Raw genomic sequence first — 16,986 nt, 5'->3', positions numbered from 1 at the left:
GTCACTTCTTGACTTGTAATGAGCTATAAATGTTTATAACCTATTGTACATTAACGGTTGTGACAAAATAAAGAAATTTTGTCATGGTTATTTTATGTTCTCATGTTTCTCTTGATATTTGTACCTTGTACTTTGTACTCTCTATTTGTACTTGATATTTCTTAGATATGTAAACACATTAGGACAAAATACCTGGAAATAAATCGAAAATCCTTTGGAAAAAATATAAGATACCGCTTTACTTTGTAGAAAATATGATTTTCTCTCCTTGCTTTCTAACGATTTTCATGGACTATCATGGAATATGCTAAAATATTTATATGGATTTAGAATGCACATATTTTGTGAAACTAATATATATATATATTATTTTTTTATTAAAAACATTTGCAGATAAACAATATTACCTCGTTCCTTCCTAAAAATGAAGTTGCTCAGTACACGGATTGCGGACAAACTCTTCTGGTCCCACATGAATGTTACATTTTTACTATTGTGTAGATAATGACAAATTCATCTCTAATTCTTTAAAAAATATAGTTGTGTTACATGCAATTTATACGTGAACGATAGATAATATTAAGTAACTGATTTATTTAAAATATTTTCCTTTCTTTCTAGTACTAAAATTATTACTAAATTATTAGTGGTAAGAATTTTTATTAGAATAAGGCTGTCAAAAGATGTGCCTCAAATATATTTTCTCAGAACCATAAACGTCAACCCCTCTTAGTTGTTTACAATTATTAATTTTGCTGCTTACTCCTTACAACTGTTTTACATTGCATTCAATGACTTTGATTAAAAATGTCTTTTATTTTAATTTATGATCATGTCCAGACAATAGTTTTATTTTTGACTTTTCAAATGTACGAGTATATACCATTAAACAATTATTTTAATCAGAGAGCAATGGTCTATGATTTAACTTATAACCTAGTATTGTGTCTAAAAAGTAATATTTTGTTTTTATATAAGTTGATATAAATATTTCTTGTACTAGTAAGGATATACTAATAGTTAATACAATAATTCAATTAAAAAGTGTAACTGATCATGGCTCAACAGCCTGAAGTCTATGATCTCTATGATTTTTTAGTAGAAACGCTTTTCATAATTATAAATCTTATCTTCGATTCTAATATATTATAATTCAATGTATACAAGCATTTATTATTAAATATCTATTTATGTTATTTGTTTCCTGCAATTAATATTAATAAGAGCAAATAGTGTTGTTTCGCTATTGTTATAGTTTAGATTGTAACTCAGTTAAAGTTATACTAAGTGCCCATAACTGAGGTAAGATGTTTAGTAGTTAGTCAACAAAGCTAACGTCTCCATTATCCCTAAAAGGCCCCTTGGCAGCCTTAATCAAGATAGACAGCATTGGCAAGCCTCTTACCAATACATATATAACCAAAAGCCAAAAATAACCAATATATTGTGCTCGTGACGTAGGCACAATATATTGGTTATTTTTGGCTTAGTTTTAATCCATTAATATTGTATAAAAAGCCATTTACTATAAATTAATTATTATATTTCTTCTTAACATGAGTATGCACTGTTTTTCTTTTTATTTGCTGCATTATTACGGGTATCCTTGCATGTCAGTCAATGATATTAGTAACATGAAAAAAGCGTTTATAGGGAATAATATTACTCTCAGTTTATGTTTATAGTATCAACTCATAACAAGAAGACTGAAATTAACAGAGAAACATGAATACTCCCTGAATAACATAAGGATAGTGTTACATTACATAAGTTAACCAACTATATCATATCGAAAATATAATGCATGTGGAAGAAAATATGAACATTTAAGAAAGTCAAACTATATTTGACCTAATAATTTCCAAATCATTGAAAGGTTGTGGTAATAATTAAAGCATCTCCTATATAATACTTAATCTTCGATATGTATAATTTCCGTAAGCGACTGCCTGTTTTTCTGATATTTGTGTTCTTACTGCCATAATACATGGCAATAATCTTAGTGCTCACTTTTACATATCATTTCAATCACAAAACTTTATTTATTAAACTTGTTATTAGGTTAAACATACATTATGGTGCTGGGAATTGGCATAAGGCGCCATTAGTACAGCGGTGTTTTTAAAATAGTATAGGCCTAAAAAATTGTGAAGAACAGAAAAAGTAAACAAGACGTCAGGTGAACTGATAACTACAATACTGAAATTGTTACTTAACCAACTCCTGAACCTACCAACACTAAGTGAGATAGATTGTCTTCGGCAGACGTGTAAAAATAAGTTTCGATAGTGGATATAACGGGCAGTTCATTTCACCATTACTCGTCACAATAACTTATACAAATTATTGTTTTTACGTACGAGTAGACTGTCTAAAATCAATTCTTTAAACTATTGAACAGAGTTTAATTTATTAATATTGGCTGAGCGTTAGTGGAGGACCCTATCACTTAAAAAACTGCATTTCTGTTTGTATGACTGTTCGATATCTCTTTAACGAACTATTTTTTTGTACGTCTAAACAACAAAGTATTTAGTTTATAAATGAGATTTTTGTCAACACTCTGATTTAAAACATTTCATGAAGCTTCATTTCTATATAGGTACCATGGAGTGTGATGATAGTGCATATCATTCCATGGGATTTAGCTGAGTTTTATTAAACGTTATTGAGCGTTTTAAATTGTTCTTATGAGTAACCACGACAGCTCTGAAACATTTTCAGAATTAATAAGCTTGAAAACGAGCTGAGTACAATCATATGTAATTTTACATTTGAAAAGTAACACATGTAGCCTAACGAAGCCTATGACACTAAACGAGGTGTGGCGTACTCCTACCTGATACCTATAAAGATATAACAAATTAGTAACAGAAAACCAATTACACCATTATTTATATGCACGAAAGTATAGACACACGGATTCGTTGCCTGGTATCATATCATGGTATTTAATTAAATTAAATCAATTTTTATCTTGTAAAATTCATGATTCAAACTATTTTGGCCTTTATAAATGTTACCTACATTCCACTTTTACATTTACTGTAATCACGTCAGCGCTTCTGATATGTCAGTCGAGTTGTAACGACTTTGTATTGTAACGTTGCGGAGTGTTATCTAATGCTTTGTAAATGTGTTCTGGTATATAATACATTCTCGAATTTCTGTTTATTTATTAAATTTTATGTTTTGTTTGTAAATCGTGGCTATGAAGACAACTTACAGTGTACAGTGCTATAATTTTTATTTCAATAATTGTTTATCGTACATTTTTTTAATTTGTCTTTTGTTATTTGAACTATGAAGTTTGCTTCATATGACTTTACATTTTCAGTGTTATATTAAATTTCAAACCTTAGTTAGCACTAGATTACATGGACACATATTTATTATATGTAAAGGATCCCCGAAATGAAAGAGCGGGATTTTTAATGCGTTCCTTATAAGCTAATCATGATAACGAAATTATTGAAATGTCAATTTGAAGAAAAGGTACAATTCCAATGAAAATACTTTAACGAAGTATAAATTACAAGACATAATAACGAAAGAATTCCATTTTTAAATCAATTTAATGGGAATTAATATAATCATAAGATATAACAGGAGCCATGGCTGTGTTCTTCATTAATCACATAATCTCCAGCACTGCGGACTTTAAAGGTCATTAGGGTTCAAGTAACTTGAAAAAAAAACTTGTAAAAATTATAAAAGTAAGTAAAGCTAGTAAACATTGCACGTTTTGCCTTTTAATTAAACGCAACCATGATAAAGAACTAGTCAAGGGCATCAATTGACAAATGTTAATAAACTTTATGTTAAAAGTGCAATTTTAATTAAAAATAAACATTGTTGTATTAAACTTTTAACCTCTATTGAATGTCTTTGGATATAATGTTTATAAGCTGTTACAAACTCGAACTAAATTAAATTTATGTTATACTGATTGTAACACGATTTAATAAAGCTGCAATTTTAAAATCGATTAACTGGAAAGAAATTATGCCACCTTTGTAAGTGGTTTTAGGTAGACAACCGGACATATACGTTCAAAAACGTATTGTGATTATATAATACGCACATCTCTGAGACCCAAGTCTCATATTTCAGGCTGTACGTCTGTATAAAGCAGCGAGTACAACAGATTCTTACTTTTTTATCTTATCATTCGTCGCAAGCACCTCTGCCTTTATAAATCTTAAATAAGACTGCAGCGAACCTACTTTGACTCGCAAGATATTACGGACTCAACGAGATTAGATTCTTTTTCAATCATGTCCACCAGTCTTAGAATATTAATATGAGAAATGTGTTTAAAATTTTACAATGGTTAATTATAATAATTTTGCTCACAACATTAATTCAACTTATATTACATAATATTTATAAGTGTATACAAACAATTAGATAAATTAAACAATATTCAAATGTAAATCTAATGGATTAAATCTTACCTATTAAATAAATTATATTCCTTTAAATTAAAAGTTGGGATGAAAGGTTTGATTCATTCTCTTCATTCTATGTCACATGTTAAAATGTGTACTTGTACTCAGTTTATTCACGAGTGAATTTATTCTGCGAATTTCTCTTTACCATCATAGTTACCCGTAACGCCAACGTGAAAATGTTTACTAACGCTTAGCCAAATCCCATGGAGTAAAATGCATCACTATCAAACCCAGCCAGTATTAAATAAAAAGTTTCTTGTAAAATTTAATATGTATAAGTCAGTGTGTTTTCAAAATAATAATATGGTTACATAGACAGGTAACAGAAATAAACACTTTTCACACCTTCGAGTTATGGTCTTAGTGAACGCTCAGGCACGAAACAAAACATGAATACATATACAATTATTTAAATGTATCGAATTACTTGTAAGCAGAACCAATGCTATTGACCCAGTGATATAATAAGACGAGTCTTACCAATCTAATCAGATCATTCAATACTGTATTCTCCATTATGTCAACCATCTGCGATAAAGTGGGGTTCCCGTTGGCAAGTTGGAAATTATTCTAATTTGCTGTTATTGACGTAGATGAACGTGTTTATTATAAATGTAATAACATTAAACATACAAAATATGCCTCATAATATCGCACACAATGCTTAGTTCTTCTTACACCAGTTGGCTTTCTTTATTTTGGGTAATAATCAGCCACTTATAAAATACTAATATAAAATAGCGGATCAATTTTATAAATCATAACCATTCAAATAAAAAAAACTCCTTATTGTAGTAGATATTACTTTTACAATGCATTACATGCGTCAGTAATGTAACTTATATTAATGCAATTATAGATATATCCACTAAATATAAAAAAACCCATTTTGACTCATGTTACATTCATTACTCATTTTTCTTACAATAGCCGGCATTAAAATTTAATTCACTTTTGCAACAGAATTAACAAAACGTTTTTATTATTCTTAGTGATTTGTCTTGAACTCATTCATGGAAGAAACATTTATTCGACGCTAAAAGATCTCTTAGTGAAAAATACAAGTATTTAAAAATTCTTGTAAAATTTTCTTTTGATTTGGTCGAGATAACAGACAACTCATATGAGAATAATGAGAATAATGATTTATTCCTTCAAAAAATTACAAAAACAGTACAAAAATAAAATCTTAGGAATAGCCTAATCACATGTCCAGTAGCGTGATTAGGATTAACAAAATAAAATAAACTTAATATTACTTTTAGAGTTCAGTTTGCATTAAATTACATGCTGGTTACTCTCCGAGGTGCCCGAAACTACAAATGAACTAAAAATAAGAATACAAAAAATATAACCAATATAAAAATAACTAGTAATTACTTATCCATATAATGTCAGAATAAAAATTATCTAATATTAACAGTAAAAACAACATAACAATTAGTATCCTCTTTATACAATTCGAATTAAAAGAAAACAAAACAAATTAAAAACATAGCAGCAAACATAGTACATTAAAAACAAATCAACATTATAAACATATAAATAACTTCTGTCAAAGAAAAAATCAATGCGCTATTTAGGCACATTCACTATTACAAAATGCATGTACATGCATTCAATAACACACAGTACATTATACATTATATGCAATAACCATCTATATACAATTTGGCACATGAAACCAAATTAATTTTTATATAAAATAAACAGTAACTTTTAACCTTAGCTAATGACTCTATAAAAAAATCTAACATCATCTATCTCAATTAACCAGTCAAATACACTATTGCTGAAAAGGTTTAATTTATCTATTGATCTAATATTAATAGGTAATTTATTAAAGAATTTTGGACCTACGTACTGAAAGCATAGTCTAAATATTTCCTTTTTTACTTTTGTACTCTAAAAATTCTTTTATTTACGTTTCTTGTTCCATATACAAGGAAAGTTGTACCTTCATTGCCACTTCTTCTATAAAACAGTTTCAGCACTTTGTACACATATAAATGTTGAATGGGTAGAGTTCTAATTTGTTGGAATAGGGGGAACGAGCTATCTCTGAGTTTTTTCCTAGCATTATACGCACTATATGATTTTGTGATACTCTAAGATTATCTATTAGACTTCTGTACGCACCTCCCCAACAGATTATTCCGTACTGAAGTCTTGACTGGACTAAAGAATAGTAGAGGTTTCGCAATAAGAATTTATCACAGAATTGTTTTAAAAAGTAGAATGTTCTTACTGTAGATCGTATTTTGCTGTTCAGCTCCTGAATATGTTTTCCCCAATTCAATTTTTCATCAATAGTGATTCCCAAATACTTAAAATGACTAACCTGTTCTATAGCTTGGCAGGTACACAGACTAGTTTGCGTACAATCCTGTAGGTGATATGTAAGCGGAAATTCAAAAAGAAAGTCTATAAAGCCGAAATTTATATATTTTGTTTTGTTTACATTGATTTGCATTTTATTGTTACAGCACCATCGTTGCATTAAGGATATGTCCGTTGTAATCCTTTGATGCAGAATTTCGATTTCTTTTTCCGCATAAAAAATCGCAATGTCATCTGCAAATGCACTAATTTTACCACGAAAAGTCTGTTCAAGTAGATCGTTAATAAAAATAAGAAACAAAGTTGCTGATAAAATTGAACCTTGAGGGACGCCTGAATTTATGGTTAGAGGGGGACTAAGACAGCTCTCAATTTTTACCTGCTGGTTTCTGCCTGTTAAATAGGTCGTAAACCAATTTAAAGCTATTCCTCTGATTCCTATTGATTCTAGTTTACTTAATAAAATTCTGTGGTTAACTAAGTCGAACGCTTTACGAAAATCAATGAATAGTCCTGTAACTTTATTGTTTTCGTTTAAATTTAAATATATCTTATTAGTGAAGTTTATTAGCGCGTCTTCGGTAGATTTCCCTTTCCTGAACCCGTATTGGTTAATATTAATAAAATTTTTTCTATTAAGGAAATTAACTAAACGTATATTGACTATTTTTTCGAATATTTTAGAGAAAATTGAAAGTAGGCTGATTGGTCTAAGGTTGCTTAATTGTGTGGAGTTTCCTTTTTTTAACAGAGGCACAACAATACTCTGTTTCAGTTTATTTGGAAAAATTCCGGTAATCATGCTGCAATTTGTAAGATAAGTTAATACTGGTGTAATAATTATTTTAATTTCTTTTATAAGTTTGGTACTAAAGGCGTCGAATCCAGTTGATCGTTTATTCTTTAGCTGATTGATAATATTTTCGACTTCTGTTTCTGTAGTTGGAAACATAAAAAAGGAATTAACGTAATGGGCTGGCGAGACTAGCGCAGGTAGCGGCGCGGCCGGCAAGCAGCTTGCACAGTTTGTTGTTGTTTGTTCTTGACCGTGATAGTCAGCTGATTGAAAAGAGATAAAATATTTGTTTATCTCATCTGCTACAACGTGTGCGTCCAATACCACAACTCCGTTATCTAGAGTTATCTGATTCACACCTTTTTTAAATTCCTACCCGTTAAATTGTTTATTATTTTCCATTGTTGTTGCGAATCACCGTTACAGTCGCTCAGTTTCCGGGAATAATATTGTGTTTTCTCGGTGTCAATTTCAAGTTTTAGGTTATTACAGAATCGAATGTAATAGTTTTTAAATACATTATCATAAGGCCTCTTTCGGTAAGTTCTGTATAGTTTTTTCTTTTTTTCCAATTTGCTTAATAACCTAGCTGTCATCCACGGACTAATTGACTTTGCCTTTATCACCTTGGAATTTGTATTATTAGATTTGCTACTACTATTTACTATGTCAATCAAAATTTGGTTGAAAATGTCATAACAATAATTCACATCAGTGAATTTGTAGCAAAGTTCCCAATTGGTTTTTTAGAGCTTTTCTCTAACCATGTTATAATCTAGACTAACCTGTGTGTTTAATCGGTCTTCCTTAATTTTACTTGCCTTACAGTTTATTGCCCATTTAAAACCTATGGCACAGTGATCTGTCAGATCAATATCGAACACAGCACTTTTAAATGAATTTAATTTTCTGTGTTTAATAAAAATGTGATCGATACAAGATTGTGAACTGTGTGTAATTCTTGTGGGAGTATTGACCATAGACTGAAAACTGCAACCATCCATCAAACTAAGGTAATTCTGGGTATTTACACAATCATTTAGTAAATTAATATTTAAATCACCTGTCAAGATTACATTTTTACTAAGCTTTGGTAGGATATTTGATAATTCATTAATAAAATCATTTTCTGGAAAACTTTGTAACCTATAAACGCATACCAATCTAAAGTACAAACTCACACTCTTAATATCAATGATAAGTACATCAGCAGTTACCATGCTTAAGTTTACTTTATCCGCTTGTACATCATCCTTCACATAGCATACAACCCCTCCTGCCCTGTAGTCTTCATTACAAGTTTCTAGGATTTTATAGCCTGGAATGTTGTACAAATTTAGCTCATCGGACCCAATCCACACCTCACTCAATACAATGAAATGAACATTATTTTTGACACAATGAATATCTGCTAGAAAACTATTGAAATTTCTTCTAAGACTTCTTATATTGACATGGATCAGATTGATATAACCATCACTAACAGTAGAAGAGAAAAAGGAATCAAGGCTTACTTGCAAATTCTCTGATGTCATTTATATTATTTAGAAAATGTTATTCTAGGGATCTAGTTATTTAAAACAGAAAATATTTTTTCATAACATAAAATAAACTTACATGAAAATTGTAAATTGACAGGCCTAGTAGTTTATTTCAACTTCTCAATGTCCTCAACAGTATCAATTTTTTGACATTTGTCCCCTTCATCCTTTCTCACAAAGAATTTACCATCTCTGGTCCATGCGAACTTGTAGCCCACTTCACTGCATTTTGCCTTTAGCTTTGTTAGAAATTGCTTGTTTTCCGGAGAAAGGTGGTCACTGATGTATACTCGTTGGTCTGGATATGCGGGGTTTACTTGCTTGGCACTTAGGTTTCGTGTTTCCTTGAATTTCTTTAACCACATATCTTTTATTATTCTTTGTTGGAACTGTACAATTATGGGTGGTGGTCGACGCTTATTGAAGGAAGGAATACGGTGTGCAGCATTTAAGTGGGTTACATCTATTTCAACTCCAATAGTTTTAGCAATGTCCTTTAGAAGGCATATTGTGTCTTCATTAGGAGTTTCTGGCACCCCACTTATTTCTAGGTTATTTTTTCGCGTGTACTGTTCCAGCGACCGTACTCTCTCCTTCAGGTTACGTACATCAGAGGTTAGGTTATGATTTTTAAGCCTAAGTTCTTCATTTTCTTTCCTGAGTGTACTCATTTCTTGTTTAATATCATGCATTAATTTATTTGAGGAGTCGATTTTGTCCGACATGAACTGCACTGATGTGCGAAGCTCATTCATTTCTAACCTAACATTGGAGATTTCTTCAGTAAGCCTCTTTATTAAATCATTATCTATGGTTGTACTCACGTTAGTTTGGTTAGTAGAACCTCTGCACCCTTTACACTTCCAGTCTCTGTTGGATCTAAGCTTCTTCCCCTCTAAATCTCCTTTAATGCACTTGTTATGAAATAATGCTTCGCCAACTCCAGCACACATAACCTCACTTCCGTCTCTGTTACACTGATCGTTACAGACACCGCAGATCGATGGCATAATTTACCTTCTAATGATACTACACACTTTTATATGCTAAATAGTATAGTTGTTTAAAGATAAGAGTACTTTAATTGCTTATTGAAAAACGGTATGTGGAGCGACGTGGCGCCAGCTGTTTACCGTTCGGCTGCCTGAACTGAACTCTGAATATGTGTGTTCTACCTTAGACACTAAATTTTGCACACTGCAGACGAGCCCAGATCCTGTGTGTTTCCTTATATTTGGTGATCAAATGAATGTTAGAATAGTCTCATAGTAAAGGTGATACATTTTGCATACCCTCATATTATAAAAGGCCAGAAAAATCGTAATTTGTACCAAACCTACCCATTAGAATTTTTATAAAAATGATGTTAATTCATCCTTAAATTTTTCGTTGACAGCCGTTTCAAACCCTTTATTTCTCTCAAATTAATGAGGTTAGGTTGCGGAAAAAGATGTTGCTTCAAACTATATAACCCTTGATAGTTGACATGTAAATCTCGGCTTTTATTGGAGATAACAATGCAATCTACTATGCATGCAATATCATTTTCTACTCCTAGTAACGTCACTTTCACATTTACCTACCATACAATTACTGTTTTTAAAGGTCTTGCACGCTATTCACTTTATCACAGTTTCCACCATTTAGTGATTAGTTTTTTAGTCTAATAACAGAATAAAACAAATTCAAGGTCACCAAAACCAAATGAAACTGTACTATTGTATATGCCCCTATTTTTAATCAAATATGCCTACAGCCCCGGAGATGTTAATTTAATGCTTTTTTAAACTATTTTCATGATTTTTTAAAATTATAGGTAAACTTTCCGTTATATTGTTTCCTATATTTGCAACACTGAAATAACTTTGGTATAGAGATGTGGCATACTGTTTGCTGTAAAGTCACTTTTAGCTATATTGGTTTTTTTATCAAAATTTTTTACACTATGGAATTATGTTTAGTTATGCTATAAATATGTGAATTATGTTATTACATTAAGTGGTTAGAGCCATAGTTTAACCTCAAATTTGCATTTACAATTAAAAAACTGCCTTTTTCTGTACCAAGCCAAATCCAGGGTTGTATTTATATCTTTCAACGATTGGTGAGCTGTTGGAAACCGTCCCTTAGAGCAGTTATTTTTCTGTAAACCATCTTGCCTCACTGTCCTCTCTCAATTAATATGTAACAGTTTAACCTTACGAAGGTCGGTGTTGGACTACTTCAACATAGGTCCTAGTGTATCAAGAAATAAGGAAACTATTCCAAATATAAAAAGTAACAATTAAAGACGTCTACTATTAACTCAATCCCGGCTTGCTCCCCAACGTCCATAGGTTCGAAACCTTTAATAGGCGAGTAGTACATGACACTTAAATTTTACGGTTAAACTCCCAAGCATAAGTGTTAGTGGTCGTTAGTGCTACTTGTCTTCATTATTAAAATCGGTGATGAATATTGAATTATTCACCAACATTGTTACAGTTTCCTTATCGTGACTTACACCATTGAGACATTGAGAATGGCAGTCATCAAACATCTTTTGTTATCAGTGAACATTGATAGGCATCTCTTAGGTCAGAGTTAGACATTGTGAAAATTGTATGTCCCCGTATTCAAATCCTCATCACTCTATGGAAGATCTTCATGATCTACAAAGAAGCTATAAAATATTTACATTATCTGTAAGATAAGAATTTAACTATTTTTGAAGAACCATCATAATTACTATCAGTATCCATGACATGAACGATAGTATTTTTTGTAAGCCCTCAGCGGAAATCTCCTGCTCCGTACTGTTAAACTGATGCTGATACTTATTATAACCTTTAACATTACCCATCATTTGGGATACGAACAAGACGGTTAGATGGACCTGAGCAGATCAGATGTCAGTATAATAGATAAGGATGTGATCTAATTAGAATCGGAAATAATTGGATACATTTATCTATTTTGTTTAAATACACACTTCTTTTACTCATAACCAAAACTAGTACTGTATTTTAGAATGTCCTGTATTCTAAAATATAGGTATTGTTTACATTTGTTTATACAATACACTTAATATGAAGGAAACAGGATTTTTCCGGACATTTGCCATCGTTCAGTGAAACAAGAAAACAATAACACTACGTTTCGAGATCTGCAATCTGATCTCTTCTTCAGGTAAAGAACTAACCTAATACATAATTACAAACTAAGTTAAAATAAACAAATCTTACTAAAGCGTTGTGGCACGCCTAAGTCAGGAATCACAACCTACATGTTGTTGTCACTTCACTAACACTAAAGACATGCACTTAATACAAAGCTATACAAAACACTAATCATTAAAAGTAAACTACGGAAACAGGACACAATGCGTCTTCACTCGTCTACTGACCACCTACGACTGACCAGAGGGACTAGCCCATGGCAATCGTGACGGCTCGCTAAAACAAGATGGCGAAAATACAAGGGAAGGGGAACAGGAATGGGCCCTTTCGTTATTATTGGTTCATGCGAGATGAACTTCTTAAAATCTTCTTAAAACCTCTTTTAGCCAGCCGTCAAGGAGATATTTCTGACAGTTTCTGCAGTAACATAATTAATTTTCATAAATAATTCATTTTAGAATATTCCTGCTCTTAAATTTTTGTGTGCTTCAAGTATTCATTAATTCCTCAATTTAAAAATTTTAATATTGACGACATCTTCATCATCAGCATTGATACTAGCCGTAATTTTCTTTTTTGTGCTTACTAATTCAAAATTGAAATTCATTAAATGGATTTAATTCCAATTGAAAGAATTTTTTCCTAGCTACATAACTATAATTTTTTTTATTTCTCTTTATGAAATACACTGAAAGGGCACACTGTATAATTCTAAACGTTACGCTTCCATGATTCTTCTATACAGAGATCATAACTTCAAACCAACGTTGAGTTACTTTGGTCATTTGAACTATAGAGGAATATTAATTGCAAAAATGAGTGAAGCTCATAGCGAGAATAAAGCTACACCGTATCATCCATTACAGTAATAGTTTTCTCCTCTTGCTTTAAAAGAAATACCTGGTATATTATTACTATTTGAAAATATATTGCTTCATGTACCTCTCACAGTATTTCATGTTAAAATATTTTTGCTGATTTGTTTAATACTTACATTGATATAACAGTTTTTGTAATAAATATTAGCTAAAAATTGTTTTTCTAATTTACATTTAAGAATAATTTATTTTTAATAAGTAAATATTATTATTTCTATTGCCTTAGTGTAAATACAAAAAAGATCTAATTAAAAACAACAATGAGCTAATGAGGAAATCAAAAACACAGTCAAGCTTTATCTAAAGATGGAATGTGTTATAAAATTTTAAAATCTTTTTATTAACCTTCAGATACGCCTATACTCACATTATTCCATTAGTGGTGTTTTATTGTTTATGTTCAACACGGCGGGAAAGGTGATGGAGGATCTCATTCGTATCACGCTGACTAAGGCTGACTTTTCATCGCAGCAGCTCGGTTTCCAATCTGGCCATTCTACCATCGACGTCATCCAGGAGGTAGTATAGGCAGTGAACGGATAACCAACTATATACTCGTCACGCCGCGTTGTCCTCCTCACCACGCTCGATGTGAAAGACGATTTTAATTCTTCCAGTTGGATCCACATGCTGTTTGGTGCTAAAGTATACGTTCCACGCTCCTATTTATCTTCTGAGAATCATCAAGTCGTAATTGCATCCTGTAGTATGATCCTTGCTGATCTATCATCGATCGAAAGCCTCCTCGTTGGCTATAGTAATGACGTTGCTGCGTTAAGCGGAGAGAGAAACATTGCACAGGTGAAACTCAAGTTTGGCCTGGTTATGGACAGAGTCAACGAGTGGATGAAGGCTCAAGGTCTGTCTCTGGCGATCAGCAAGACAGATAGTGCTCCTTACGAAGAGGAGGACTCCCACCATGCAACTGGAGACCAAACCTGCTGCCCGGTACCTAGCGGTGATGATTGACAGTAAGCTTTCCTTCGGCGGGCAGATGAAGCACACCGCCGACAAAGCCGCCAAAGCTGTTGCAGCCGTGGGTAGACTCATGCCCAAAGTCGGAGGCCCGCTGCCTTGCAAACTCCGCTTGTTGGTGTCACCAGTTAAATATGTCCTTCTGTACGGAGCTGTGGTCTAGACCCACGTCTTAGATAAAAAGTGTTCACCGAAACCGACTCTCCCGAGTCCAGCAAAGAGGAGCATCAGCTTACCGCATGGTATCCGAACCAGCAGCAGTGATGGTGATCGCTATTTTCTTTCCCATCTATAATCTTGAGATAGAGGCACGTGCGATCTACCGCCGTAGGACCGGGGTGCCAAAGAAGAGCGTGACCGCAGGCAACGCGTTGGCGAAGCCGAGTTTAGATTACGGACGTGGAACACTATGCCCAGTCTGTCCTTCGCGCTAAAAAGGTAGACCTCGATTGGCCTTAACTCTAATTTCCACAACGAAGAAAGCCCTAGTAGTGAAACCTCACAGGCCTAGTCCAAAATAATGTGCTAAAAAGTTCCAGGCTAGGGTCTTCGGTGATGAGAGTATTTTTAGCCAGTTGCCCGTAGGATAATGAAGCCTGAAGGAGTCTACTATTGAGTAGACAGCGAGCCTCTATTTAGGCAACATCGTATTCTATGTTTGTGCAAGTCACGCTATAGAATTTGGCTGAGCGGAAAATTCTGACATAGATCTTCTAGGTAAATACGATGCCAACAAGAAAATCGCATAGTAAATGCATAAAAATAAGCAATGTATATATTTATTTGAAATTTTACTATGCGACATAATAAAATATGCAGCATGGATTTAAAAGTGTTTGCATGAATCCTCAATGAAGTCGCTAACATGACAATAATGGTGTGGAGCTAAATAGAAGGTTAAAGATAATTAAAAATGCGTTTAAGTTTATTACTTAGTACGTAGTGTATTGCAAATAGTGACAAAATTACGCTATTATATAAATTTTACTATCAAGAGCGACGCAAGAAATAGTTCCAACCAATGAAATATTAACCCTCCATCAGGCGCTTAAAATTAGAAACACCATCAGGCGCTCAAGGAGGTTTCCTCCAGGTTAGCAAATAATGGATATCATAGTCGTTTAAACTTTTTTTATTTGTTTCAATATTCATACTGATTTAATTAAAATGTTATATATTCATTTTTAGAAATTAAATAAAAATTACTCTCTTATGTAATGAATTTTCCAAATAAGAAATTCCAAATCTTAAAAAATGTTATTGTATAATAACAACATGATTTATTTTAAGGAATAATGCAATTAATTGTAAAAATGTTTAACCTACTGTAATAATATATGGAAATTAACTTAGTTTTTAACTTATTAAAAAAAAACAACTTACTTCAATTCTTGAGATATTATACAATTGTAATGTCAATTATTACTCTGAAATAAAAATTTATTCTTTACTAAAGATTTTTTTAAACACTACACAAAGTTTCAAAACATTTTTCTTCTGGTTCTTATAACGACAATGTTCACTCCATAAACAGTACTGAAATGTGGGGAACACACGGGTACTGTACTGACAAGTCTCTCGTCTTCATTCTCCATTTCACAAAATTCAAATAAAATATATTGTAAAACTAAAAAAGAAACTATCACAGGTCACACATTTAGGCGCACACTGATTATTACTCCATAAAAACTAAACACAATAAGGCGCTCACGGAGGAATCGTCCAGTCTCGCACGGAAGTAGACCTCATACTGACAGATTTTGACAAAGATAAGCGGGAGGTTATTGTTTCACTTCCCCGAAAGATGCTCGTGAAGTACACTGCGGGAAACGACTGCCAACATCAGAAAAGTACTAATATTTTGATTAATAAAAAATACGCGGAGGAAAACTCCGTTTAGCGCCCGATGTAGGGTTAAACTTTGTTACACAATCCAACGTAATAAACAAAACTATGGTACAAGTATATGCAGTGTGTATATTGTGAGGACTTTCACAAATAGTAGCTATTTACATAATCAGAAATCTGTCTATTTAATTTATTCATAGCATCCATTGTTGCTCTCCGGATGTGAACAAGAATACATGTTTATTGAAGAGTCCCTTTTTTACTGTATCTGTAAACAAATTAATTTATGAAACCATCACGGATAACTCAAACGATAATTGAATGAAAAAAGTAATATTGTTAAAATTAATGTTTTTTTACTAGTTATAGCCATTAGGCAGTTCATAACACTTTGCTACTCCTTTTATGTCTTATAGGTTGTCATGTATTACATTAGTAAAACAGTAAATTTATTGTACATATCGAGTATGGAGATACGCTTTATAGGCATTAACTTCTATATTGGACAGATTAGCTGATCCTTTTTATACATTTTTTGTAGGTAGAAAATAAAACAGGACATGTTTAATTGGGTTCCAAAATTATTGTTTCCAGTTGGAAATTATATCTGAAGTTTCGGTATGTATCAGATTGAAGTATGTACCTTTTTGCACTGAACACTTTGCGAAGTATCTATGTTGTGTACCTCTAAAGAAGATAAATAATGTTTATAATGCTATAGTTTGATACCAACTATATACTATATAATTATTAACATAATTAATTTATTTAAATTAAGACTTAATTTTTAATATTACTCGGAGTTTGTTAAACCGTGCTGATTATCTTGGAGTTGAGGTTATACTATTCACAGTTGGGAGATGTACTTCTTGTTATAGCTGTTTCATGTTTATTCCTCTGAGTTCTCAAACAAAAATATTCACACAAAAGCAATAATAAACTCTTATTGAAACTATATCCCAACAGTTGGGAAAAATAAATATGTATTTATATAAT

The 16,986-nt window shown here is 32.2% G+C and overlaps 1 protein-coding gene across 1 annotated transcript; it reads right to left on the bottom strand.

The window, feature by feature from the left end:
* Positions 1 to 9,238: 9,238 nt before the first annotated feature.
* Positions 9,239 to 10,141, bottom strand: LOC124358349. Its single transcript, XM_046810649.1, has one exon. The coding sequence runs from the start codon at positions 10,139 to 10,141 to the stop codon at positions 9,239 to 9,241; it is 903 nt and encodes a 300-aa protein (XP_046666605.1).
* Positions 10,142 to 16,986: the final 6,845 nt, after the last annotated feature.

Source organism: Homalodisca vitripennis, chromosome 3, assembly GCF_021130785.1.
Source record: "Homalodisca vitripennis isolate AUS2020 chromosome 3, UT_GWSS_2.1, whole genome shotgun sequence".
In the NCBI taxonomy this organism is placed as follows: Eukaryota; Metazoa; Arthropoda; class Insecta; order Hemiptera; family Cicadellidae; genus Homalodisca; species Homalodisca vitripennis.
Note: the sequence above shows the minus strand (reverse complement) of the source record. Positions and strands in the feature narration are given on the sequence as shown.

Excerpts from the sequence above, each read along its gene's own strand:
- LOC124358349 (XM_046810649.1), bottom strand. The coding sequence starts at position 10,141 with ATGCCATCGATCTGCGGTGTCTGTAACGATCAGTGTAACAGAGACGGA.